Source organism: Bufo gargarizans, chromosome 3 (genome assembly GCF_014858855.1).
Source record: "Bufo gargarizans isolate SCDJY-AF-19 chromosome 3, ASM1485885v1, whole genome shotgun sequence".
NCBI lineage: Eukaryota > Metazoa > Chordata > Amphibia > Anura > Bufonidae > Bufo > Bufo gargarizans.
The window spans coordinates 339,127,822-339,154,707 of NC_058082.1; the positions used below are offsets into that span (position 1 = coordinate 339,127,822).

General features: G+C 45.5%; 2 protein-coding genes across 2 annotated transcripts; one reads left to right on the forward strand and one right to left on the reverse strand.

The window, feature by feature from the left end:
- Positions 1 to 10,502: 10,502 nt before the first annotated feature.
- LOC122931245 (serine/threonine-protein kinase pdik1l-B) lies at positions 10,503 to 19,209 on the forward strand. The gene is made up of 4 exons (XM_044285293.1): positions 10,503 to 10,600; positions 13,847 to 13,979; positions 14,066 to 14,361; positions 16,343 to 19,209. The coding sequence occupies exons 2-4, from the start codon at positions 13,883 to 13,885 to the stop codon at positions 17,075 to 17,077; spliced, it is 1,128 nt and encodes a 375-aa protein (XP_044141228.1). The 5' UTR covers positions 10,503 to 10,600; positions 13,847 to 13,882; the 3' UTR covers positions 17,078 to 19,209.
- A 5,029-nt stretch (positions 19,210 to 24,238) lies between these two features.
- LOC122933139 (stress response protein nst1-like) lies at positions 24,239 to 26,599 on the reverse strand. The gene is made up of 2 exons (XM_044287942.1): positions 26,504 to 26,599; positions 24,239 to 25,191 (listed from the first exon to the last, which is right to left on the reverse strand). Exons 1-2 carry the CDS (start codon positions 26,515 to 26,517, stop codon positions 24,519 to 24,521), a joined length of 687 nt encoding a protein of 228 aa, XP_044143877.1. The 5' UTR covers positions 26,518 to 26,599; the 3' UTR covers positions 24,239 to 24,518.
- Positions 26,600 to 26,886: the final 287 nt, after the last annotated feature.

A 26,886-nucleotide genomic window follows, 5' to 3' on the forward strand; every position in this document is an offset into this window, starting at 1 on the left:
TCCGCCTCTGGAGGAACGTTGGCACCTGCCGCCCAGCAAACAGGGGATGTACCACCAACACCACCACCACCACCTCCGTCACCAAGCGTCTCAACCATGTCACACGCCAGCGTTCAGCTCTCCATCTCACAAACATTTGATAGAAAGCGTAAATTCCCACCTAGCCACCCTCGATCCCTGGCCCTGAATGCCAGCATTTCTAAACTACTGGCCTATGAAATGCTGTCATTTAGGCTGGTGGACACAGACAGCTTCAAACAGCTCATGTCGCTTGCTGTCCCACAGTATGTTGTTCCCAGCCGGCACTACTTCTCCAAGAGAGCCGTGCCTTCCCTGCACAACCAAGTATCCGATAAAATCAAGTGTGCACTGCGCAACGCCATCTGTGGCAAGGTCCACCTAACCACAGATACGTGGACCAGTAAGCACGGCCAGGGACGCTATATCTCCCTAACTGCACACTGGGTAAATGTAGTGGCAGCTGGGCCCCAGGCGGAGAGCTGTTTGGCGCACGTCCTTCCGCCGCCAAGGATTGCAGGGCAACATTCTTTGCCTCCTGTTGCCACCTCCTCCTTCTCGGCTTCCTCCTCCTCTTCTTCCACCTGCTCATCCAGTCAGCCACACACCTTCACCACCAACTTCAGCACAGCCCGGGGTAAACGTCAGCAGGCCATTCTGAAACTCATATGTTTGGGGGACAGGCCCCACACCGCACAGGAGTTGTGGCGGGGTATAGAACAACAGACCGACGAGTGGTTGCTGCCGGTGAGCCTCAAGCCCGGCCTGGTGGTGTGTGATAATGGGCGAAATCTCGTTGCAGCTCTGGGACTAGCCAATTTGACGCACATCCCTTGCTTGGCGCATGTGCTGAATTTGGTGGTGCAGAAGTTCATTCACAACTACCCCGACATGTCAGAGCTGCTGCATAAAGTGCGGGCCGTCTGTTCGCGCTTCCGGCGTTCACATCCTGCTGCTGCTCGCCTGTCTGCGCTACAGCGTAACTTCGGCCTTCCCGCTCACCGCCTCATATGCGACGTGCCCACCAGGTGGAACTCCACCTTGCACATGCTGGACAGACTGTGCGAGCAGCAGCAGGCCATAGTGGAGTTTCAGCTGCAGCACGCACGGGTCAGTCGCACTACAGAACAGCACCACTTCACCACCAATGACTGGGCCTCCATGCGAGACCTGTGTGCCCTGTTGCGCTGTTTCGAGTACTCCACCAACATGGCCAGTGGCGATGACACCGTTATCAGCGTTACAATACCACTTCTATGTCTCCTTGAGAAAACACTTAGGGCGATGATGGAAGAGGAGGTGGCCCAGGAGGAGGAGGAGGAGGAGGAAGAGGGGTCATTTTTAGCACTTTCAGGCCAGTCTCTTCGAAGTGACTCAGAGGGAGGTTTTTGGCAACAGCAGAGGCCAGGTACAAATGTGGCCAGCCAGGGCCCACTACTGGAGGACGAGGATGAGGAGGAGGTGGAGGAGGATGAGGATGAAGCATGGTCACAGCGGGGTGGCACCCAACGCAGCTCGGGTCCATCACTGGTGCGTGGCTGGGGGGAAAGGCAGGACGATGACGATACGCCTCCCACAGAGGACAGCTTGTCCTTATCCCTGGGCAGCCTGGCACACATGAGCGACTACATGCTGCAGTGCCTGCGCAACGACAGCAGAGTTGCCCACATTTTAACCTGTGCGGACTACTGGGTTGCCACCCTGCTGGATCCACGCTACAAAGACAATGTGCCCACCTTACTTCCTGCACTGGAGCGTGATAGGAAGATGCGCGAGTACAAGCGCACGTTGGTAGACGCGCTACTGAGAGCATTCCCAAATGTCACAGGGGAACAAGTGGAAGCCCAAGGCCAAGGCAGAGGAGGAGCAAGAGGTCGCCAAGGCAGCTGTGTCACGGCCAGCTCCTCTGAGGGCAGGGTTAGCATGGCAGAGATGTGGAAAACTTTTGTCAACACGCCACAGCTAACTGCACCACCACCTGATACGCAACGTGTTAGCAGGAGGCAACATTTCACTAACATGGTGGAACAGTACGTGTGCACACCCCTCCACGTACTGACTGATGGTTCGGCCCCATTCAACTTCTGGGTCTCTAAATTGTCCACGTGGCCAGAGCTAGCCTTTTATGCCTTGGAGGTGCTGGCCTGCCCGGCAGCCAGCGTTTTGTCTGAACGTGTATTCAGCACGGCAGGGGGCGTCATTACAGACAAACGCAGCCGCCTGTCTACAGCCAATGTGGACAAGCTGACGTTCATAAAAATGAACCAGGCATGGATCCCACAGGACCTGTCCGTCCCTTGTCCAGATTAGACATTAACTACCTCCCCATAACCATATATTATTGGACTCCAGGGCACTTCCTCATTCAATCCTATTTTTATTTTCATTTTACCATTATATTGCGATGCTACCCAAAGTTGAATGAACCTCTCCTCTGCCTGTGTGCTAGGCCTAAATATATGCCAATGGACTGTTGCAGTGGTGGCTGACATGAAGCCTGATTCTCTGCTATGACATGCAGACTAATTCTCTGCTGACATGAAGCCAGATTGTCTGTTACGGGACCTCTCTCCTCTGCCTGGGTGCTGGGCCTAAATTTATGACAATGGACTGTTGCAGTGGTGGCTGACGTGAAGCCTGATTCTCTGCTATGACATGCAGACTGATTCTCTGCTGTCATGAAGCCAGATTGTCTGTTACGGGACCTCTCTGCTCTGCCTGTGTGCTAGGCCTAAATATATGCCAATGGACTGTTGCAGTGGTGGGTGACGTGAAGCCTGATTCTCTGCTATGATATGAAGACTGATTCTCTGCTGACATGAAGCCAGATTGTCTGTTACGGGACCTTTCTCCTCTGCCTGGGTTCTGGGCCTAAATTTATGAAAATTGACTCTTACAGTGGTGGGTGACGTGAAGCCTGATTCTCTGCTATGATATGAAGACTGATTCTCTGCTGACATGAAGCCAGATTGTCTGTTACGGGACCTTTCTCCTCTGCCTGGGTTCTGGGCCTAAATTTATGAAAATTGACTCTTACAGTGGTGGGTGACGTGAAGCCTGATTCTCTGCTATGATATGAAGACTGATTCTCTGCTGACATGAAGCCAGATTGTCTGTTACGGGACCTTTCTCCTCTGCCTGGGTTCTGGGCCTAAATTTATGAAAATTGACTCTTACAGTGGTGGGTGACGTGAAGCCTGATTCTCTGCTATGATATGAAGACTGATTCTCTGCTGACATGAAGCCAGATTGTCTGTTACGGGACCTTTCTCCTCTGCCTGGGTTCTGGGCCTAAATTTATGAAAATTGACTCTTACAGTGGTGGGTGACGTGAAGCCTGATTCTCTGCTATGATATGAAGACTGATTCTCTGCTGACATGAAGCCAGATTGTCTGTTACGGGACCTTTCTCCTCTGCCTGGGTTCTGGGCCTAAATTTATGAAAATTGACTCTTACAGTGGTGGGTGACGTGAAGCCTGATTCTCTGCTATGATATGAAGACTGATTCTCTGCTGACATGAAGCCAGATTCTCTGTTACGGGACCTCTCTCCTCTGCCTGGGTGCTGGGCCTAAATTTATGACAATGGACTGTTGCAGTGGTGGCTGACGTGAAGCCTGATTCTCTGCTATGACATGCAGACTGATTCTCTGCTGACATGAAGCCAGATCCTCTGTTACGGGACCTCTCTCCTCTGCCTGTGTGTGTGCTGGGCCTAAATATATGCCAATGGACTGTTGCAGTGGTGGCTGACGTGAAGCCTCATTCTCTGCTATGACATGCAGACTAATTCTCTGCTGACATGAAGACAGATTCTCTGTTACGGGACCTCCCTCCTCTGCCTGGGTGCTGGGCCTAAATATATGCCAATGGACTGTTGCAGTGGTGGCTGACGTGAAGCCTCATTCTCTGCTATGACATGCAGACTGATTCTCTGCTGACATGAAGCCAGATCGTCTGTTACGGGACCTCTCTGCTCTGCCTGTGTGCTAGGCCTAAATATATGCCAATGGACTGTTGCAGTGGTGGGTGACGTGAAGCCTCATTCTCTGCTATGACATGCAGACTGATTCTCTGCTGTCATGAAGCCAGATTGTCTGTTACGGGACCTCTCTGCTCTGCCTGTGTGCTAGGCCTAAATATATGCCAATGGACTGTTGCAGTGGTGGGTGACGTGAAGCCTCATTCTCTGCTATGACATGCAGACTGATTCTCTGCTGACATGAAGCCAGATTGTCTGTTACGGGACCTCTCTCCTCTGCCTGTGTGCTAGGCCTAAATATATGCCAATGGACTGTTGCAGTGGTGGCTGACGTGAAGCCTGATTCTCTGCTATGACATGCAGACTAATTCTCTGCTGACATGAAGCCAGATTGTCTGTTACGGGACCTCTCTCCTCTGCCTGGGTGCTGGGCCTAAATTTATGACAATGGACTGTTGCAGTGGTGGCTGACGTGAAGCCTGATTCTCTGCTATGACATGCAGACTGATTCTCTGCTGACATGAAGCCAGATCCTCTGTTACGGGACCTCTCTCCTCTGCCTGTGTGTGTGCTGGGCCTAAATATATGCCAATGGACTGTTGCAGTGGTGGCTGACGTGAAGCCTCATTCTCTGCTATGACATGCAGACTGATTCTCTGCTGACATGAAGCCAGATTCTCTGTTACGGGACCTCTCTCCTCTGCCTGTGTGTGTGCTGGGCCTAAATATATGCCAATGGACTGTTGCAGTGGTGGCTGACGTGAAGCCTCATTCTCTGCTATGACATGCAGACTAATTCTCTGCTGACATGAAGACAGATTCTCTGTTACGGGACCTCTCTCCTCTGCCTGTGTGTGTGCTGGGCCTAAATATATGCCAATGGACTGTTGCAGTGGTGGCTGACGTGAAGCCTAATTCTCTGCTATGACATGCAGACTAATTCTCTGCTGACATGAAGACAGATTCTCTGTTACGGGACCTCCCTCCTCTGCCTGGGTGCTGGGCCTAAATATATGCCAATGGACTGTTGCAGTGGTGGCTGACGTGAAGCCTCATTCTCTGCTATGACATGCAGACTAATTCTCTGCTGACATGAAGACAGATTCTCTGTTACGGGACCTCTCTCCTCTGCCTGGGTGCCGGGGCCTAAATATCTGAGAATGGACTGTTCCAGTGGTGGGTGACGGGAAGCCAGATTCTCTGCTATGGAACCTCTCTCCAATTGATTTTGGTTAATTTTTATTTATTTAATTTTTATTTTAATTCATTTCCCTATCCACATTTGTTTGCAGGGGATTTACCTACATGTTGCTGCCTTTTGCAGCCCTCTAGCTCTTTCCTGGGCTGTTTTACAGCCTTTTTAGTGCCGAAAAGTTCGGGTCCCCATTGACTTCAATGGGGTTCGGGTTCGGGACGAAGTTCGGATCGGGTTCGGATCCCGAACCCGAACATTTCCGGGATGTTCGGCCGAACTTCTCGAACCCGAACATCCAGGTGTTCGCTCAACTCTATTTAATACCATAATCGAGTCAATTCAGTATATGCTATAATCTATTTTGCATATTTTTAGTATGGCTTTGCACATGTATATATATATAATGCGATAGCAAGATATATGTTGCAATAAATCTGTGGATAACCATTGTCTATATCGTGGAGGTATTGATTGAGGCTGAGTAATCAGCCCAGTCCACAATCCAACCCATATTTTATATTAAACCCAAAAGGGTATGTAAAGTCATGTTTTGTCTGCATTCAGCATTCTATTATTATCTACTGAGGAAGGAACTTGTTTCCGAAACGCGTCTAGTGTGTATAGAGACCAAGGCTACTGGTGCGTTTTTTTATAAAATAAGCAAGAAGAGGACTTTCTTCAATCTCCAATTTTTTCTACTTTTACAAGTATCTGAAGACGTCCCATACCGCTTGAAAGGTTTTGCATCCATCAACTACTCATAAAGTGGATTAAAAACCTGTGACATTATACTCAACATTACCGCAAATTCAAGGTAAAATTCTGTTGTATCCACTGCCGCTGGCCTGAAAGGTTCAGGCAATCACCAGCTCAGCTTAACCAGCTTCCGTGGGCTTGACGGCTTCAGGCGTCTACGTCACTAACCAGCGATCGACTATCTGGCTGGACACGTGGGACGCTGAGTGAGTGAGACGCTGAGCGAGCGGGTCTGAGGTCTTGCTCCGCAAGCAAACAGTAAGTGGAACATTGTCAAACAAGTGCGGTTATGATCTGTTACAGGACACTTGAATAGAGAACCTTTCTTGTGGCAATTACAGCAAAGACGTTCTGCAACCTTTGTTTCAACTATCCGGCAAATTGACACCTATGTCCTGGATATTCAAGCGGTTCAATCTAAGTGAATATCTCTTGCAGCCTCACTTTAGCCATTTGGTCCTATTCTTAGGAGTACTCCAATCATCTAGGTTTGTGCGTGAGCTCCGCACATGTTTACCTATTTGTACACATTTATTCATGTATGTATGCTGATATGATGGCACAAAGCTAGTTAATTTTTAATTTTTTGATTTAGTGTATTAATAAAACTTTTATGCAAAAATACTGTGAGCCAACCTATATTATTACTAATTTCTGCTACATATGTGGCAAATACACTACTTATGATCAGCGCAAGAATCTGACAAAGCGAGTGCATCTTGCTTACAAGTATTACTTTGACTGTAAAATTGGAGATCAAGATAAAAGCTGGGCACCTCATGTTTGCTGCACTGTGTGTTACTCTGGGCTAACACAGTGGTTGAATGGTAAAAGGAAAGGAATGGCTTTTGCAGTGCCTATGGTTTGGCGTGAGCAGAAAAATCACCATTCAAACTGTTACTTTTGCATGACTAAAATTGCTGGATATTCAAAGAGAAACAAGTCACAAATTGTGTATCCTGACTGTGAGCCTGCTCTTAAGAGTACAACATGATGTAGAGAATCCAGTGCCTGCCCCTCCCACAGCAGGAACGGCAATTGAAACAGACGGTTCTGATCCTTTCACAATGTATTTCCTGATCCAGAACAACTGGAGGGTCAGCCGCACTTGCTGAGCCAATCAGATTTAGATGATCTGGTACGAGATCTGTCATTATCTAAAGAAAAGTCAGAACGGCTAGCTTCTAGAATGGAATTTGCTACAACGAGGCACCACAACTTCACACTTTCATCATCGACACACCAAGTTAGGTGCATACTATGCAATGGAAATCAATGTCTGTTTCTGTACTGATGTAAATGGTCTTATGATGGAGTTAATAGTACACATGTTCCCGATGAATAGAGGCTATTCATAGACTCTAGCAAAACAAGTTTGAAAGCTGTCTTGTTGCACAATGGTAACGAAAAACCATCTGTTCCATTGGCTCATGCGGTTGGAATGAAAGAGACCTATGCTTCTATGGAGTTAATTTAGAAAATGATCAAATACTCAGAACATAAATGGAAAGTTTGTGCTGACCTGAAAGTGGTAGCACTGCTGCTTGGCCTACAGTTAGGGTACACAAAGCATATGTGTTTCTTGTGCTTTGGAACAGTCGTGATGACAACAATCATTACAAAATGAGACAAATGTACAACACAAATCACTGGTCGATCCACTTCAAGTTTATCTTCCACCACTTCACATTAAACTTGGTTTAATGAAAAATGTTGTAATTGCACTTGATCGTGATGGACATTGTTTCCAATATTTGAAGGAGAATTATAGCTCACTGAAAACTGATGCTAAAATAAAGGCCAGAATTTCTATTGGCCCCGAAATCAACAAACTAATACATGATGACACATTCAGACCAAAACTCAACCCTCTGGAACTTGCAGCTTGGGATGCATTTGTGCTAGTAGTGCAGAACTTCCTTGGGAACAGACGAGCTGCAAACTATGCTGAATTAGTAGACAACATGCTTACAGCATATGAACAACTTGGCTGCCGAATGTCATTGAAAGTGCATTTCTTACGTTCCCATCTTGACTTTTTCCCACCCAATTTGGGACATGTGACAAACATGGAGAGCGGTTCCATAAAGATATTTCTACAATGGAGAACAGGTATCAAAGCCGCTGGAATCCTAACATGATGGGGGACTATTGCTGGGTTTTGCAATGGGAAAATATGACCGTTTACAAACGCAAAAGCAGATGCCTGAAGCACTTTTAACAGTACTGGGCCTTGCTGAAGTAAGACTTTTAAATTGAAAAACAAGACTTTTAGAAATTTGGTTATTCCATAAAATTTTCATACACTGTTTACTACGCAAACTGTGATGTAGATGAGGTAATTATTGGAGTAAAACTCGTTCTGTTCAAAATTATTCAATGCTTTCCAAGTGCCTAATTCATTTAGGCATACTTATGCATAGCAACATTTCATGACGTGTTACAACAATTCGGACTTCAGATTTGTAATCCGCACACTCAATTTAGAATAGGACAAATTGTTTTTGCACAGTAGCAGACGAAAAGTTTTTTTTGTTGCATGGTAGAGAAATAAAAATGTGGAAATTTGCTAATTTTCAAAAATTTTGGGTAAATTTTTTTTTTTTTTTTTTAAATTAAAATTAAAAATGTTCTACTCAATTTTACCACCTTCATGAAGTACAATATGTGACGAGAAAACAATCTCAGAATGGCCTGGATAAGTAAAAGCGTTTTAAAGTTTTCACCACATAAAGTGACACGTCAGATTTAAAAAAAATGGCCTGGTCCTTAAAGGGTTAATGACGAGGCACATACCTAGTAATAAATGATGTGCTTCTTCCCACAGCAAAGCTAGCGCAAAAGGGGAGTAAAAGATAAACGACCCCCAATAACTGCAGGGCTCCAAAACTCCTCCCCGGGCACTAACATCAGCACAAAAACGGTGTGCCCGGGAGCTTCATGGCATGGGTTTTTGAGCAGCTGATTGGTTGGAATGGTGTAAAGCAGGGGTGCACAACCTGCGGCCCGGGGGCCACATGCGGCCCTTGATACCATTCTGTGCGGCCCCCAACCATCTGGTAACAGACATGTATGCCTATGTCTTGTGGCTGCTCACATGTATTTTTCATGTATTTCTCCCATTAGATGGGAGTCCTGGAAGTGTAACTAGACATTAATGGTATATAATGTGTGTTCAATATGCCATAAGTACAATATTTCAGTTGTTAATACACCTTTAAATTTTAATTTCGGCCCTCGTCATTGGTTTAGTCTGGCAATGTGGCCCCCAACCAGGAAACGTTGTGCACCCCTGGTGTAAAGCATAGCGCCAATGAACTCTGGAGCAGAACTGTGTTCTGTGGAGGGACGAATAACGGTTTGAGGAAGAACGTTACGTTCCTGACTGCATTGGCCAACTCGAATGTTTGGTGGAGGAGGGATAATGCTATGAAACTGTTTTTCGGGGTTTAGCCCCTAGACCCTATATTTCCAGATAAGGGAATTCTTAATGGCTCTGCATACCAAGCCTTTTTGGACATTTGTATGCTTCCTACTATGTCAGAACAGTTTGGGGAAAGTTATTTTCTGTCCCAGAATGACTACCTTATGTCCCAATGCACAGAGAAAGGTCCAAAAAGACATGGTTGGATGAGTTTGGCGTGGGAAAAAAAAAACCATAAAACACCTTTGGAATGAACTAGAACTCAGTCTGACCTCACAAATGCTCTTCTGAATGAATGGACAAAAATTCACCTAGGCACACTCCAAAATCTTGTAGAAAGCCTTACCAGAGGCGTAGAAGCTGCTTTTAGGTGCCATAAGGGAGACCAACTCTATACTGATGCATATGGATTATTGAGAACTTTTGATGGATCTCAATACCCAAAAACAGAAATGTTGTAGATTTAAAAAAAAAAAATCACAAGAGGCCTTTTGCGACTTTTAAAATGCCCTGCGACAATATTTTGCAGATGTTGGGGTGGGGAAGAGGGGCAAAAACCAGTTAGGTGGGACAATAACCTGTTTTCCAATTTGTCCATAAAAATATCATCTGAAACTACAAGCCATGCAAACATCAGTCCTCACTACTGGGGGAGATTTATCAAAATTGCTAGAGAAGAAAACTGGCTTAGTTGCCCATAGCAACCAATTGAATTCCACCTTTCATTTTCAGAGTTCCTTTGGAAATTTAAAAGGTGAAATCTGATTGGTTGCTAGGGGCAACTAAGCCAGTTTTCCTTTACACCAGTATTGATAAATCTCACTGCCTTTGTTTCTTTCCCAAGGAAACGCAGACAACCATTATCCAGCGGGAGTTATAGAAAAAGACTGTGTAAAGTCAGAACGCATAGACTGAACCCATGTATAAAATAATGACAGACTGACAGACTGACAGACAGACAGACAGACAGACAGACAGACGCACAGACGCACAGACGCACTGCCCTCAGGCCAGGCCAGCCCTACACACAGGCGCTTGACTCTGCCCCTCAGCCTTCTTTGTACTGCACCGTGTGCGCGCGTGGTACGTCACTGCTCAGGCCCCGCCCCTCTGGCCGTGCACTGGCTCATGCGCGGGTTTTCATTGTGTGTCGTCATACCTCGTGTGCGCGCTTGTGGGAGCGAGCGAAGCAAAATGGCGGCGGCCACAGGAGAGGAAAGCTGAGGTGAGAACGAAGGAAATGTCTTGTTTTTCATTGCCCTCGGGTTACGTTGCGTCTACGTGCTCTGGACACTTGGTCTTACGGCCATGTTTACGTTGTAGACGTTTGTGTAGATGCAGTGAGGGAGGCGAGCTGCTCTCTGTGTGTGGTGAAGCCTGTAACAATAAGATGGGCACATCCACTATGGATGCTGTGTAAGAGCACAATAGCGGATATAGAAATCGGTGCCAGCCCAGGGTTGGGCAAGGCTTTTAGTAGGTACAGGCCAGTAGGTAGCTGTCTGCTTACATAGGCCCGCAGCCTTCTAGAGAAACACCATGGACGTTTACATGAAATAGTTATCAGGCACCTGAAGACGTCAGGGGTACAATTGTACGTTCTGTCAGGTGTATATAGCACACATAGATGGATATGATGGTGATGTATAAAGAAATGGTGTGACTCTCGCCCTCATTCTGCTCCTGCCAGGCACTTGCTGGGGGGTACGTTGTAGACTACGGCGTTAGCCTTAATGTCAAAATGGTCAGAAATCCAACCGACCCTTAGTAAAGCCATTGCCAGTATGGAGCGGTTATGACTTCCATTATAAGATGAAGCAATGATGCGCTGCGGAATATGGTGGCGCTATAAAAATAAATATTATGAGCCTATTAGACTGGTTGATATTTGGGCAGGACAGGTACCGATGGGCAGTAAACCTGTCTACTGTCTATTGCAAAGTACGTGAGGGAGGAATGATCACTAGCACATTAATTTCTCCCTCGTTCAGTACTGTTGATTATCGGGGCATGCCTTCGCTTGGTCATCGGCTGCAAGATTATGCGTTCAGTTTTCGGGAACGGGTGTTCCTATGAAGGCTCAATAACTGGCCTGAAAGTGATTGGGTGTAATAGAGCCCTTAGGCCCCTTTAAGGCGAGCGGGGGTCACGCAGCACAGCACCCGTCCTGAACTTCCAGCACTGCTGCGGTCGCATATTTTATATTGATTTATGGTGCTATGTAACCCTTACAGTTCTGGAATGTATTGGATAACACTGAAAGCATCATGTCAGTGTTATCCAGTACATTCCAGACCTCTAAGGGTTACATAGCATCATAAATCCATGTAATGCTATGTGACTCCGGCAGTGCTGGAAGTTCAGGACGGGAGCTGTGCTGCGAGTCTGCAGCGTGACCCCCGCTCGCCTGAAAAGGGCCTTAGGCTGGCTTCAGATGGCTGTTCCCATTCCTGTACAGCACATCTGTATGGTGTCTGGTGGTCTTTTTTCCAGACTCGTGCATTGAATGGACAAGAATGGTGCAGGTTTTGAGTGTGAAATGCTCCACTTACTGTACGGCTCATGCACACAACTGTAGTTTTGGTCCGCATCTGATCTTTATTTTTTGCGGCTCAGATGCAAACCCTTTCATCTCAATGGGCCATAAAAGATGTGGACAGCACTGTGTAAGTCCATTCCACGGCCCCACAAATAAAATAGAATATGTCCTATTCTTGTCCATATTGTGGACAAGATAGGACAATTCTGCAGGAGAAAAATGGCGGCTCTCGACTGGTATCTGGGTTTTGGAGAGCTGCAATTTTTTGACTGCGAAAATGGATACAGTTGTGTGCAAGAGCCCTAAGGGTACAAGGTGACCACTAGAGAGGAACTGGTAAAAGGTGAACTGCGTTATGGATTCCGCTACCACGGACTAGAACACAATTCTATGACGGAATGCATAACGGAATGCCTTTAGACGCAGTTATTCATTCCATCATAATAGAAGTCTTTGGGCTGCAAAACGGATCTGTCCCGTTTCCGTTATTCAGGAGAGGACTCCCCTGCATAACGAAATGGAACCTAGAATTGCTAAATGGCGACAAGACTTTGTAGTCTTGTCGCCATTTGCGCCTAGACCCACCCCTGCTCTGCCGCTTTCACAAACTGATATGGCACACGCTGCTCTCAGCGCGTGCCATGTTCTCAACAACACAGTGGAGACTGCTGCTGCCACCAATGGGCTGAGAGGAGGGGAGGGGCTATGGCCACTGCGCCACCAATGAATATCGTTTATGCTTAATACAAATGCAGGCTGCGGGTGCCGGACATATCTCCCCGCAACCAGCCTCCATGACTGCGCGCTGCAATCCGCCGCTATTAACCCCTCAGGTGCCGCACCCCCCCAACCCCAGTATTATAAATCAGAATCATTGGTTGCGCAGTGCGCCCCCCCCCCCCCCCCAAAGTATTATAATCATTGGTGGTGCAGTACGCACCCAACCCCCCCTCCCCCAAGTATTATCATTGGTGGTAGTGGCAGCTTCTGATCGGAGCCCCAGCAGTGTAATCCTGGGGCTCCGATCGGTTACCATGGGAGCCAGGACGCTACTGAAGCCCTGGCTGCCATAGTCAGCTCCCTGTTGTGTGTACTATGCACAGAGCAGCAGAGAGAGTGTGAAGTCCTATTCACCCTAATAGAGATCTATCAGGGTGAATAGGACAAGGGATGAAAGATCCCAGGTTCTAGCCCCTAAGGGGGTATTAAATAAAAAGTAAAAAAAAAACGAAACACCAAAATATCAATTAAATCACTCCCTTGCCCAATTTTACATATAAAATATATAAACAATAAAAAAGACATATCGCCACGCTCGAAAACGTGCAAACTATTAAAATATTACAAAATATCTCCTATGCGGTGAACGCCGTAACAGAAAAAAATATGCAATTTGCAATTTTTTGGTCACCTTGTCCCGACAAAAATTTGGTTAGGACTGTTCTATTATGGTCCAGATGCTCCATAAAATGTGGAATGCACAGGGCTTTTTTGGTGTTTTATTTTTTTCACGTGGTATAACGTATTGCAATACTTTTTTATGGTATCGAAATCAAGTCAGAATTTTGGTATGGTGACACCCCTAGGTAAGACGTGTTTTTTATTTTGTTATTATTATTATATGTATTTTAAATTTGGCGATTTAAAAATTAATATTTGGCTCCTAAATTTTTCAGGTTAGGAACCAATGGCTCCTTGATGTTTTTTTAGTCTGGAGCCCTGCATAGACTTCTATTATGATGGAATGAATAACTGCCTCTAAAGGCATTCCGTTATGCATTCCATCATAGAATTGCATTATGGTCCGTGGTAACCTTTTACCAACAAACAAAGTGTGAACAAATTTCATAAGCGGAAATTTGCTCATGTCTAGTGACCCCAGTAAATAGTGGGCCCACCCCGTTATAAAGAATACTGTAATCTCTCTTTCAGGTATTGCGCGGCTGCAGCAGTAGACTTTTTTCCGCAATGCAAACTTCCATTTGGCGCAGTGGTGTGATTCTGAAAATTCATGATGACAATGTATGCGATTTAAGAGCATATTCAAACGAAGGCATGAAGAAAGGTACCGTATGGATCAATCTTCAATGTCTTATTTTACGCTGCATATTTGTGAAGCTTCTGATTTGATGGCATTTTCTCCTTCCGTAGTGAACCTAAAGATGGTCACCAGCCAGCCCAAGTATGATCTAATTAAGGAAGTGGGCCGAGGCAGCTATGGAGTGGTATATGAGGCACTGGTTCGCCGAACCTGTCAACGCGTGGCAGTAAAAAAGATTCGCTGCCAGGCGCCGGAAAATGTTGAATTAGCTTTGCGTGAATTTTGGGCACTAAGCAGTATCCAGGGTCAACACCCTAATGTAATCCACCTGGAGGAGTGTGTCTTACAGAGAGATGGCACAGTACAACGCATGCTACATGGATCCAGCTCTGGACTGTATCTACCGGTGAGGAGGAGGCATGTGGTAATGAAGAGTGTGATAAAAATGTTATTTGGTTTGACTGCTGTGTTCTCCTGCAGGGCTGGACATGAAAAGGGGAATTTAGGAATGCCCTCACTCCAGAATTCTGGCATCAAAAAGTCTCAGAATATGGCTTTATTTGCGCCAAATTTATCTAACGTGCATCTTTAAAGGGGTTCTGCATTTTGTTTAAACTGATGATCTATCCTCTGGATAGATCATCAGCATCTGATCGGCGGGGGCTGACACTAGGGACCACCGCAGATCAGCTGTTTGAGCAGGCAGCGGCGCTGGCAGTAGTGCCGCGGCCTTCTCACTGTTTACCGCAGGCCCAGTGACGTCACTACTAGTATCACTGGCCTGGGCGGGGCTAAGCTCTGTTCAATTGAATGGAGCTTAGCCCCGCCCAGGCCAGCTGATACTAGTTGTGACGCCATTGGGCCAGCGGTAAACAGTAGAAAGGCCGCGGCGCTGCTGCCTTCTCAAACAGCTGATCGGTGGGGGTCCCGGGTGTTGGACCCCCACTGATCAGATGCTGATGATCTATCCTCAGGATAGATCATCAGTTTGAACAAACTGCAGAACCCCTTTAAATATGTCTGAAGGTGTTACTCCAGGTTTTATGCCGCCCCCACCTAAGTGTGGTTTGCGATATTTGTGTGACTTATTTCATAAATAAGGCATATGCTTCTTTAAAATGGCTAACGTGGCCACGTTTCAAAAAGGGGTGGGAGAAGCTTAAAGGGGTGTTCTGGTTTCATGTAGCAGTGGTGCTGGCTAATTACAGCTCAAGTGAATGCACTGCAACTACCATACAGACAGCCTGAAAGTAATCATTGAGGACTGATCGGTGGGAGTGCCAGGAGTCGGACCCCCCCAGGATCTGATGTCCTAGTCATCAATGTGTGAAATGGAAAAGAACCGTTTTGAAATGTTTTAAAGCCAGAATTCAGGATTGTAGTGCTTGATATATTCCAATTTTTGTATTTAGTTTAATAGAAAATCATATTGTCATCCTGCAGTTGATAAGTTCTTGGTATTGTCTGTGGTGAGATTTAAAAGTACGCGCTCACCATTAAAAGGAGGGAAAACCCAATATTTTGAGAGTATAATACGTTTCTCATTTTTATGCAAACCAGATACATTCATGTGCATATTTGGAGTCACACTTTAAAGGGCTTCTGTCACCCCACAACAGTCTTTTTTTTTTTGGGCTAGTTACATTCATTATAGCGCGATATATGAGAATATAATGTTGTCACTTACTTTCATGCGGCCGTTTCTTGAGAAAACGAAGTTTTATAATATGCAAATCCGGTCTCTACCAGCAAGTAGGGCGTCTACTTGCTGGTAGCCGCCGCAGAAAACCGCCCCCTCATCGTGTTGATTGACAGGGCCAGCCGTGATCTCCTCCTCCGGCCGGCCCTGTCAGTATTTCAAAAATCGCGCGCCACTGTTCATTCGGCGCAGGCGCTCTGAGATGAGGAGGCTCGCCTCCTCAGCACTCCCTCAGTGCGCCTGCGCCGATGACGTCTTCTCTTTCGGTGATGTCATCGGCGCAGGTGCACTGAGGGAGTTTTGAGGAGACGAGCCTCCTCATCTCAGAGCGCCTGTGCCGAATGAACAGAGGCGCGCGATTTTTGAAATACTGACAGGGCCGGCCGGAGGAGGAGATCACAGCTGGCCCTGTCAATCAGCACGACGAGGGGGCGGTTTTCTGCGGCGGCTACCAGACACACACACACACACACACACCAGCAGCTATCTTTTGGACAACACAAATGATCTGCTCAACAAGGGGACATGGCTTATGCCAGCTTTAATAGGGTCGATCATGCTGACAGAGGCTCTTTAACAGTAACCAGAAAGTGACCAACCCCTTTAAGCATTATGTCTGATGAAAATGTCAGTTGGGTTACTGTTAATCTTCCTAGTTTTCCTCATTTCTCAATTCAATTTTTTTTAGTTGGTGGAAACATCTTTGAAAGGCGAGATTGCGTTTGACCCCCGCAGCACTTACTGTCTTTGGTTTGTCATGGACTTCTGTGATGGAGGTGATATGAATGAATACATTTTAACCCGAAGACCGAGTCGTCGCACCAACACCAGCTTTATGCTTCAGCTAAGCAGCGCTCTTGCATTCCTGCACAAGAACCAGATAATACACCGTGATCTGAAACCTGATAACATTCTGGTGTGCAAAGCTCGTGATGGCATGGATGAACCCACTTTGAAAGTAGCTGATTTTGGGTTAAGCAAAGTATGCTCCAGTTCAGGGCTGAATCCAGAAGAACCAGCAAGTGTCAACAAGAGCTTTTTATCTACAGCTTGTGGAACGGATTTCTACATGGCCCCTGAGGTGTGGGAGGGTCATTACACAGCAAAAGCAGACATTTTTGCGCTTGGCGTTATCCTATGGGCCATGCTGGAGCGTATAACTATCTTGGACACTCACACCAAGAAAATACTTCTTGGTGGCTACGTGCAGAGGGGCGCTCAAGTGGTTCCTGTTGGAGAGGCATTGCTGGAAAACCCTAAAATGGAACTCCCTCTTCCTTTAAAGAAAAAGTCAATGAATCGACGCATGAAACAGCTGCTTCAACAGATGCTGTCCGCGAACCCTCAGGAGCGCCCAGATGCCTTTCAGCTTGAACTTCGCCTGATTCAGATTGCTTTCAGAGACTATACATGGGAAACGTGAAATGTTCCAATCTGGAGTTTGCAAGGCATTTTGAAATGGATGTAAATTTCTAGGTATGTTTAATTGCATTGCAGGCATAATGACCCTAATACAGTTCTTGTACCTGTAGAGCGATAACAGTTGTAATGTTATTTGACTCACTCTTGTTTTACCTCTTTGCGTCCTGCCTTAATGAGCAAATGACAAATTTCTGTTTGCAAGAACTTAAAGAAACCATGTAATATACAGTACTTAAAGGCTTTTATTTTTTTTGTTGTTGCAGGATTTAGATATTGATGGCCTATCCTCTGGATAGGTCATCCATATCGGACCAGTGGGGGTCCAGCTTCTGGCATACTCGCCCAATCAGCTGTTAGAAGAGGCCAGCGATGTCATTTACATTGGTCTCATGGCCTAGGCACAGCTCAGTCTCATTCAAGTGAATAGGCCTGAACTGCAGTACCAAGTGCAGCCACTGTTCAGCGTATAGTGCTGTGCAGCTAGGCCTTCAGTATCAAAATCCCAGACAACCCCTTAAAAAGTTACCACAGGAAAACTCCAGCTGCCAGGTCAGCAGACTCCCCTGAATTATAAGAGATAAATGCTAGAGTTGGTCGGGGTCCAACCACTGGGACCCTTACTGATCTCTAAAACAGAGGACCTCATTTCACCCAGCCGCATGACTCTGTGGCTTGGAGTTTGAATGGATTGTTGGTCAGGTATCCCTGCCACTGCATTTAAAGTCTTATTTATCATCTATCCGATGGCTACATAATTCTGACTGGGATTTCCCCTTTAAGATAAAAGAAAAAAGGGTAACAGGTCCTCTATGAATGACTGGTGTTACTAGAATCTCAACCACTGAGGGTATCCCTTTATTTTTAAAGAGGTTGCCCCAGATGTCTCCATGGCTAACCAGGCATTTCCACTGCAGCAACTTCAACACGACAAATGTAATATTATAAGGTCACCAGTGAAATTAATGTCTATCCTTACAGAGTTTTCTACACAATAGGAACCGCTCACAGGGCAGCTCTCAGTCATGTCTCATTAGTAGGGGTGTCATGAGCGTGGACCCCCTCTATGAGATCCACATGCTGTAATTGGGCATGTGGACTATAGTTAGGTTCATGGGGAAAAAAAACTTTTATTGATGGGGAACCCCACTAATGTCTTGGTTTAAGTGATTGCTAAATATTGGGTAGTTGACCTTATTACCAACATGAGGAAAAGAGAGCAGAGTTTAATTTTACCATTGGACATTCCATTGGGACAGCTGAGCTCCCAAAGAATGTATGTGACTAGCTGCTGCTGTGTGAGTGGAGCGTGAGATTGCATGAATCACTCTGAATGTGTATTTATTAATGCAGGCCGTACGTGTTCATTGTCACAGGCGACTTTCCTTCTGTCTTTGAATTGGCTTGGTGGCAGTCTGACAACTTGTTGACTTAAAAGGCTTTTCTGAGATTTTCTCACTGATGACGTTTCCTCTGGATAGGTCATCAGTATCTGATCGGTGGGGGTCCGACACCCTGAACCCCTGCCAATAAGCTGTTTGAGAAGGCAGCGGCGCTCCTGTGAGCTTACCAAGCACGGTGACGTACATTCGTGCTCAGTCCCATTCACTTGAATAAGTCTGGACTGGTACTAGGCCACGTGACACATGAACGTCTCGTCACTGGCCTAGGAAAAGCAGAGAAGGCGGCCACGGCGCTCACAGGAGTACCGCGACCTTCTCAAACCACTGATCAGCGGGTGATGACTTGTATCACGAGGGTAAAAATCTCAGAAAACCCCTTTAATCCTTATGTGGTGTGCAGGGCCCTGTGTTACAGCAGAGACAGAAACCTTGAAGGTTTTTCTTTTATTGCATTGTAAAGTAAAAAAAACATGTAACTAATATGTTTTGAAGCATACTACCGAATAGTCATTGTTCCACCACAGGTCCTCAAAGGTCATTGCCCCCAAGCCCCCCCCCCCAAAAAAAAGCACTGGTTTGCATGAGAAAAAAATGACACCCTACCTCCCAGATGATCGAAAAATATTCTCACATTCTGGGTTTACTTTGTTGTTTTACACATTTGATTCATCAGCGTTGTATTTTTCTATGTTTTTTATTGTTTAGACAATGAAAATTATTTTGAAACCTTGAAGGGAAAAAACATAATTTATTGTAATTTTTTTTTTTTTCTGTTAATAAATTGTGAAAAGAAACCTTGTCTCCTTGCTGTTATCTTGGTCGCTAGTAAGCCGTTTTGAGTTATGTAACTCCTCTCCTTCTTTCGGATCTACTTGACAGTTGAGTGTAGCTTTTTTTTTTTTTAAGTACAAAATATAAGTTTCAAAATTGGCGGAGTAACGCCCTTTTTCCTGTTCATACTCGAGCGTGACGACACAGACTTTGTACTGAGATAACAGCTTCTCTCTGCATGACAAACAGAACTCCTGAGATTACCTAATGCTGCTTAAAAGAGCCCGTTCTAGAGAAATTGGATAAGGGGTAGCAAAATTTGAAGTTTTTTTGGAGGATAATTATAATTTGGGAAGGAACAGACTTGCGCTGCGCCCGGGGGAGGGAAGAGTGGAACATGTTTATACAACTAACCAGTTGCAGCTCTGATGGTCACTGCTCTGTTCTGAGTGCTAGTTGTGATACAGAGCTCCGGGCACCAGTTTTAGGCAGGAACGCTTTCTAAATACAAGTGTTAGTAGTGTTGCTATCAATTAACCCAAAGTAAAGTGCATGAACAAAAGAGACCTCAATGAATATTTGGTGTGATTTCAAAACGGCATCAATTCTAGGCACATTAAACTGAGCTTTTAATTTTTATGATGTTTTTGACCATCCATCATCACAAAGCAATAGCAAAAACCGAGGTGTCCATATGTTGTACAGAGACACCAGTGCAAAGAACCTTAAGTAGACAATAGTCAATGAATTCACCAGTGTCGCGCCGATGAAGCAATGCTAGTAATAGTCTGTACAATTGCAGAGTGTAATGAGATAAAAGTAACACAAACGACATTTGTCTCATATCACAAGACATAAGTTCACATGCCCAAACTGTATTACAGTACAGATACAGAACTGGTCTCTAAGGCTACTATAAAGAAAGATGAAAAAAGCATGCCACAGTGCTGCTGCAGGAGAGTGTCTGCATAGGTGGTTGTCCCCCAAGCCCCCCATCGCACCTATATTTGTAGCCTAGCTTGGATCATAAATGAGCTCATGTTACATAAGGGTATTGGCTGGGGTACTGGTCTGGTCCCAACAACATCTAGATCCACCTATATCGATGCAGAATTTCTGAGACCTCTATGCCCAAGATAGCCAAATCGGAGGAATATCCATCAACTTGGATAGCAGGTCAGAGAGACATGACCCCAGTGGGGCAACCAAAGGAAAGTACAACCACATATGTGCCACTGTGCCTCGGGTTCAACAGACTCCCCAACAGAGTGGGGAATACTCTGGGATAACATGCGATAGTCTATCAGGATTTAAATACCACCAAAGTTGTATTGCATTTTCCCCACCTATCCAGTATGAAAGATTTCCCCAGCAACATTTCCCGTGCCAGCATAAAGTTGGGCTTGTTATGCAGGTCCTTCTGTCTCTTTACGTAATCCCAGACAGACTCAATGATGTTGAGATCAGGGCTCAGGATCTGTATGAATTTGGGGACTGATTAGGGGTCTGTACAAATTTTGAAGGTGATTTGGGGTTTGTATACATTGAGGCTTATGTGGGAACTATGAATTTGTGGACTGATCTAGGATCGGTATTCATTTTGGGGTTTGATCTGAAGGTCTTTATTAATGTTGGGGTCTGTTAATTTTTGGGTCTGTCTAGAGCTCTGTATTAATTTTAGGGTCTGGAAGTCTATTTATTTGGGGAATTAACAATTTTGGAGCCTAAGGGTCTGTATTAATTTTGGGGTCTTATCTGTGGTCGGTATTGAGAAGGGGTTATCCAGCTATTTTCAATTTATTGTTGAAAACTGTTTAGAGTGTTTGAGCTGTAGACAGCATGTTACAGAGCAGGAGGAGCTGAGCAGACTACTCGTATATAGTTTTGTAGGAAAATAATCAGTATTACTTGTATTTCTTTCATTTAAATCCCTGCTTATTCTGGGCTTTGAAGTTGAGGAGACGGTCCTAGGCCCTAGTCTCCAATTTTGAGTTCATAGGTTTCACCGCTCTGAAGCCCCCTACTGTCTACAGTTTACTGCCATACCTATGTCCAGGCATTCTGAACTGCACTCCCCTATTGAATTCACTGCCTGCAAGGTTGTTGCACCTTAAGGCCTCATGCACACGACAGTATTTTTTTGCGTCCCGCAAAACGTGGTTCCGTTGTTCCGTGATCCGTGCCCGTTTTTGCTTCCGTTGCGCTTCCGTGTGTCCGTGTTACCGTTTTTTTTGCGTGCCGTCAAAAATCCAAGGATGGTGAAAAAAATGGCATTTTACTATCTCCACCCAGGATACTGGTATAAATCAGGGGCACCTGAGTATGCATTTGTGGCCATTTTCTGTAGTCTTTCCAGAGTACAGAGGTTATTTTGGCTGCTCTCTTTGCTGTTTCACCATGTCTGATTCAGAGGAAGAGGTCTTAGTGCATTGGCTCGTTTCTCGGCAATGGGGTCCGCGCCCTCCTTTGTTGAATGATGAACCGACTAGAAGGCGACGTTTTTGGGTCCATCCGATTGTTTCCAAACGCTACCGGAAAGGACACTTCCATACCCTTTACCAAGATCTGCGGCTGCATCCAGAGAAGTTCTTTGCCTTCTGTCGGATGTCAGTGGGTACCTTTGACCGATTGCTGTCGTCTCTACGTACTGTCCTTACCTTTATGGACACCAATATGAGGCGCAGCATTTCACCTGAGGAAAGGCTCATCGTCACGTTGAGGTAAGCAGTATAGTACTTGTAAAGTTTCACCAGTAATGTGCACTGCTTGTGTCTGGAGGACCATGTGCTAGAAAATGGCTGCTGTGAAACATGTGCTACTGTTTCCTGAAGTCCCCTTCCTTTTAAATCCTATTTTTCTTGGGGGGTGTTTTTGTTTAGATTTTACCTCTTGAAAACCTGCGACATATGATTCTTTTTTTTGGGGTTAGGTTTATTTTAGCAGCTTTAAAACGTGTGTTCATCTATAAAGGGCTCCAGACACTCCATGATTCGTCGCCATTCGCCTGTAGTTTGTTTAAAATTGTGTTTTTAGTCAGTCACTCAGCCATGTTACTGCTGGCTGTTACATGCCGTTTTTGGCCTCTAGACAATTTTCCACAAATACAGGTGTATGCGTTTGTGTTTAGGAGTGTGTGAACGAATTGGGTCACTCTGTCAGGTTCGCTAGCAGCGTGTACCACCCTATTAGAAGTCTATATCCCAGTCTGTTCACTTTTATAGGGGATTGTGCTGCTGCCAACCCCTCAGATTTAATGTTCACATAATGGCTATTGCACGCAGATTTCTTACCTTGCACATGACTATCTGCATTTTTTCAAAAGGGTAGAACCAGTGTTTATGTTAAAATTTAGTGTTAGTACTGCCCTTACCCCAAATGATGCTCCGGTATGGTTTGTATTCCCCATTGCCAATATAATTTAGTTTAAGCATCCATGGACATGTTGCAGAGTTGGCAAGCCGTTTTCAGACAGAGGTGCGACTGGTCATCCATCATTTGGCTACTTTACTGCCAAAAGCACACCAGACAATTTTGCAGGAATACTGTGGTACAATATGGTTGGGCCTTTTGGTTTTTAACCATTTGCTAGACAATGCATGAATTAATTCCATGCCGCCTGTTGCTTGAATTGTGTGCTTTTGGCAGAGCAATGCTATGTAAAGTCTAGGGTGTATATTTGTTATCCCTTGAATTTACAATGGGTGTGCCCGCACACATAGAGGCCCTTCCGATAGGTTACGCTCCACTAGACATAGTGTGGTTTTAAATAATGTAGTGTATAGAACGTTGCTAAGGAATCCAGACTCTGTTGTTCCGTTACTTATTTTTTTTTATTTTTCTCACAACAGATTCCTTGCCACTGGGAACTCGTTTGCATCCCTGCATTTCGAGTTTCTATTAGGAACCTCCACGATCTCGAGAATTGTTCGACACACTTGCCAGGTCATCTGGCAGCAGCTCCGAGAGACGGTGATGCCGCAACCCAAGGTGGACGATTGGCTTCGGATCGCTGAGGGCTTTCAAAATTCAGCGCAGTTCCCAAACTGCATCGGGGCAATGGATGGCAAGCACATCCGTGTGAAGAAGCCGCCACACTCAGGGAGCCGTTTCTTCAATTATAAACAGTTTTTCTCGGTAGTGCTGATGGCTGTTGCTGACAGTAACTACCGGTTTATAATGGTAGATATTGGGTCCTATGGAAGCACTGCGGATGCTCGCATCTTTAGTGCTTCTAGAATGGGTGAGCGGCTTCTTGCCAACCAGCTTGCCCTGCCCGAGTCCAGAACACTGCCCGGATATGCCCGTCCGCCGGCTCCATTTGTCATCGTGGCGGATGAAGGGTTTGCATTGACTCCACATGTTATGCGGCCCTTTCCAAAGCGTGGTTTGGATGTCAGGAGGCGTATCTTCAACTACCGGTTGACTCGTGCCCGTCGGTATGTGGAGTGCGCTTTCGGGATACTCTCTAGCAAGTGGAGGGTGTTCTTGTCATCCATACAGATGGATCCGGAGAATGCTACCCTGGTGATTCAAGCTTGTGTTGTTCTGCACAACTTCACCAGGATTCACGAGGCTTCCTCTTCTGTAGACTTGGAAGATCTTCCAACGTCTTCAGATTTGGGCTTGGAAAGGACCCTGCATAGACGACCAGGGACTGCAGGCATTGCAGTTCGTGAACTCTTTGCAGACTACTTTCACAGCCCAGAGGGGTCCTTGCCATGGCAGAGGGACGCTATTCGTGGCAGTTTTTGAAATCTTCTGGGCTCGTTAGTTTTTTGTTATTTTCTAGATAGATTACTTGAATTTATTGTATTAGTGGAGTGTAGGGACTCGCAAGGTAATGAGGACCCTTGACGTGGGCTTGCGGGCTGAGATTTTGTGGACATCACATATTTTATTTAATCTACACATTAAATTTAAATGATGTTTTGGTCTAAATGTAGTTAGACTATTTCATCATTAAACTTCGAGTATTTGGTCCATAAAATTTTCTAATACCTCATGTTGAAAGTTAATAAATTTAAAGGTGCGGTGCATCTTAATAAAGTGTTGCATTTGTAGATACTGTGTGTGTGTTTTTAGGCATGATAGACCAAATGATAAGGTTAATGGTTTGTGGAATGTTAGAAAATAAAACCAGACACATTTTTAGTGCACAAAATAACTTTTTTCAAAAATATTCGGCACCAAAACAGGTTATAATCAATATTTTGGGCAAATAAACACAACCAACCAAATTGAAACAGAAAAACCACCCCCCAAAAAAGAAAATCATAACTCAAAGAGGTCCTGGGTGAAAGACCCTGCCGGAAAGGAGGACCGTGGCCTTCCTTGAGCCTGCTGTTGTGGGACAGTGGGCAAACTGCCCTGGAAAATGGCCTGTGATGCCCCTTGCAAATGGCCATGGGGTGGCCCGTACTGGGGGTGTGGGGCAAAAGAAGGCGCCTGAGTTGGTTGCCTTTCCCGTCCAAATTGGCCGGCCACTTGGGGTTGCCCCTCATTTTCAAGATCCACCATCCAGTTGTTCAGACGGCCCAGGATGTCCCCATGATTTGGGATGGCGAACATTTTCATGACCACCGCAATAGAAGCCACGCATGCATTGTGGTCAGGTTCCGGCACTTTTTTCAGAAGGGGCGCCAATCCGCGAAGCATCTTCTCCTCCACTCCGTCACTCCGCCTCTGTGCCAGAAAATCAATGACGCGTGCGTCAATAACCTCCCGACTCTCTGGCACAGAGGTGGAGGGAGGGACTTGGCGGGGGCGTCTTCGGTGCGGCTGCCTGACACGGGCTGGACTGGGCTGTTGTTGGTGCTGGCCCTGTGACGACTCCTCCGGCTCCTCTGCTGGCGTCGGTTCCGGACTAATTGCAGGGGAAAAAGCAGCTGGGGTTTCACTTCCATCAGAAGACGACTCCCCAGAGGGTTCCAGACTGTCCACAGTACTGTTTTTCAAAGACATGTAAAAACTCAATTAGATATCTCTTTTTAAATTTAACCGAAAATAAACAGTGATATTAGGTGTGATCAGCTGTATACAGACACTATACATATGGAGTGGCTCGAAACAACATAATGAAAGAGAATATGCAATAAACACATGCATCTATGTGAACAGTGCAATTCCAAATGTATTTACAATATATAGGGCAAGATGGGTCACAACTGGTAAAGCGCAAATGGTAATGTAATGGTAAAACATGGTTTGATGGTTGAAGCAGTCCAGCGAAAGAAGAGGAATATTCATTCCAGGCACCAAACCAGTGCGGATATTGACGCCATCTCACCAGTATGTGGCCTGCTTCAACCATACCAACATACAAGAGGTCGGGTCTAACTGGTCGAACTTATTTTCCAGCAAAATAATAACATGTACTGGGCCACAAATGTGCATGATGAGAGCAGTCATTCAGAGACGGGTGGTCAAGCCTAGAAGGAACATCATTGGATTCTGTTTTTTTTTTCATTGAACACAAACAAACCAAGGAATCAATGTTGGTCCCGGTGCCATACATTGAAAGCAATGTGAATGACGTGGCCAATACCAAATGGGGATCAAATTCCGACATGTCAGTAAAAAAAAGGAATCTATATGGGAACTATAAAAGCACCCGCTAATGTCAAAACTGATATACTAATCTGGACTTGCATTAAAATGGGAGACATGCACCTTTTGAGGTATAAATGACCTATCCCTATGAAAAGTTCCAAAGATTATTGTGGTATAAGACCAACAGGAGGCAAACACGCAGAACATCTGTATGATGAGATAATGCGTGCGGAGCGCACGTGGCTTGTCGTTTGTGAAATCCTTTCAATATTAAAAACATCTATGTTCTGGGACCTGCCCAAAATTGATGCAGCAGGAACCAAACAGAGAGGGGGGGTGCTATATGCGCACTACACGTGTCGTCTCATCATACAACTCAGCAGCGGGTTTGAATGGGGGCAACCTTTCACATAAAGTGATGGACACAACCAACCCCAGGCATGTGCAAACTGATGCCCACCATCTGATGCACAACGACAACTCCAAGCAGGACTGGTTAACTTACAGGTATTCAGGCATGCTTGGCGTGTGCCTTCAAAAAATGTGGGATTGTGACATTTTGTACATGGCTGCCCCACAGAAAGTAGATGCCTTCAATAGTACAACAGAAATGAAGCCATTACTTTCGTGTACACATTAGCTGAGGCATACACAATTGAAAGATTAAGCACAATGAGAAATGGATCAACAAATCATAATTTACTTACGGCCTCAAGTCCATTACGGGTCTGAGAAACTGCAACTGGGCAGTATATATGTATGGCCTCTTCCGGGAGGGACCCTCTCCACTACGCCCCTTGCTGGAGACCTCTCGCGAGAAATTGGTCCCGGCAACTGGCCCAGCGAGTCTTGGTTTGTTTCACTGTTCATAATGAAGCAAAAAAAATATTACAAAGGATCCAAAGAAACCAGCATAAAATGACATTTTACAAAAAAGGGAGCAAATCGGGAATAACAAGGTACCAAAAAAAAAAGGACCGAATAAACAGCACATGGTACAGTCCAGCAGGTGTCTGGATACTAATGCAGACGAACAAGATGGAGGAGACTAGTCGTGTAAGCCTTGTGGCCCTAACTTTTAAAAATAAAG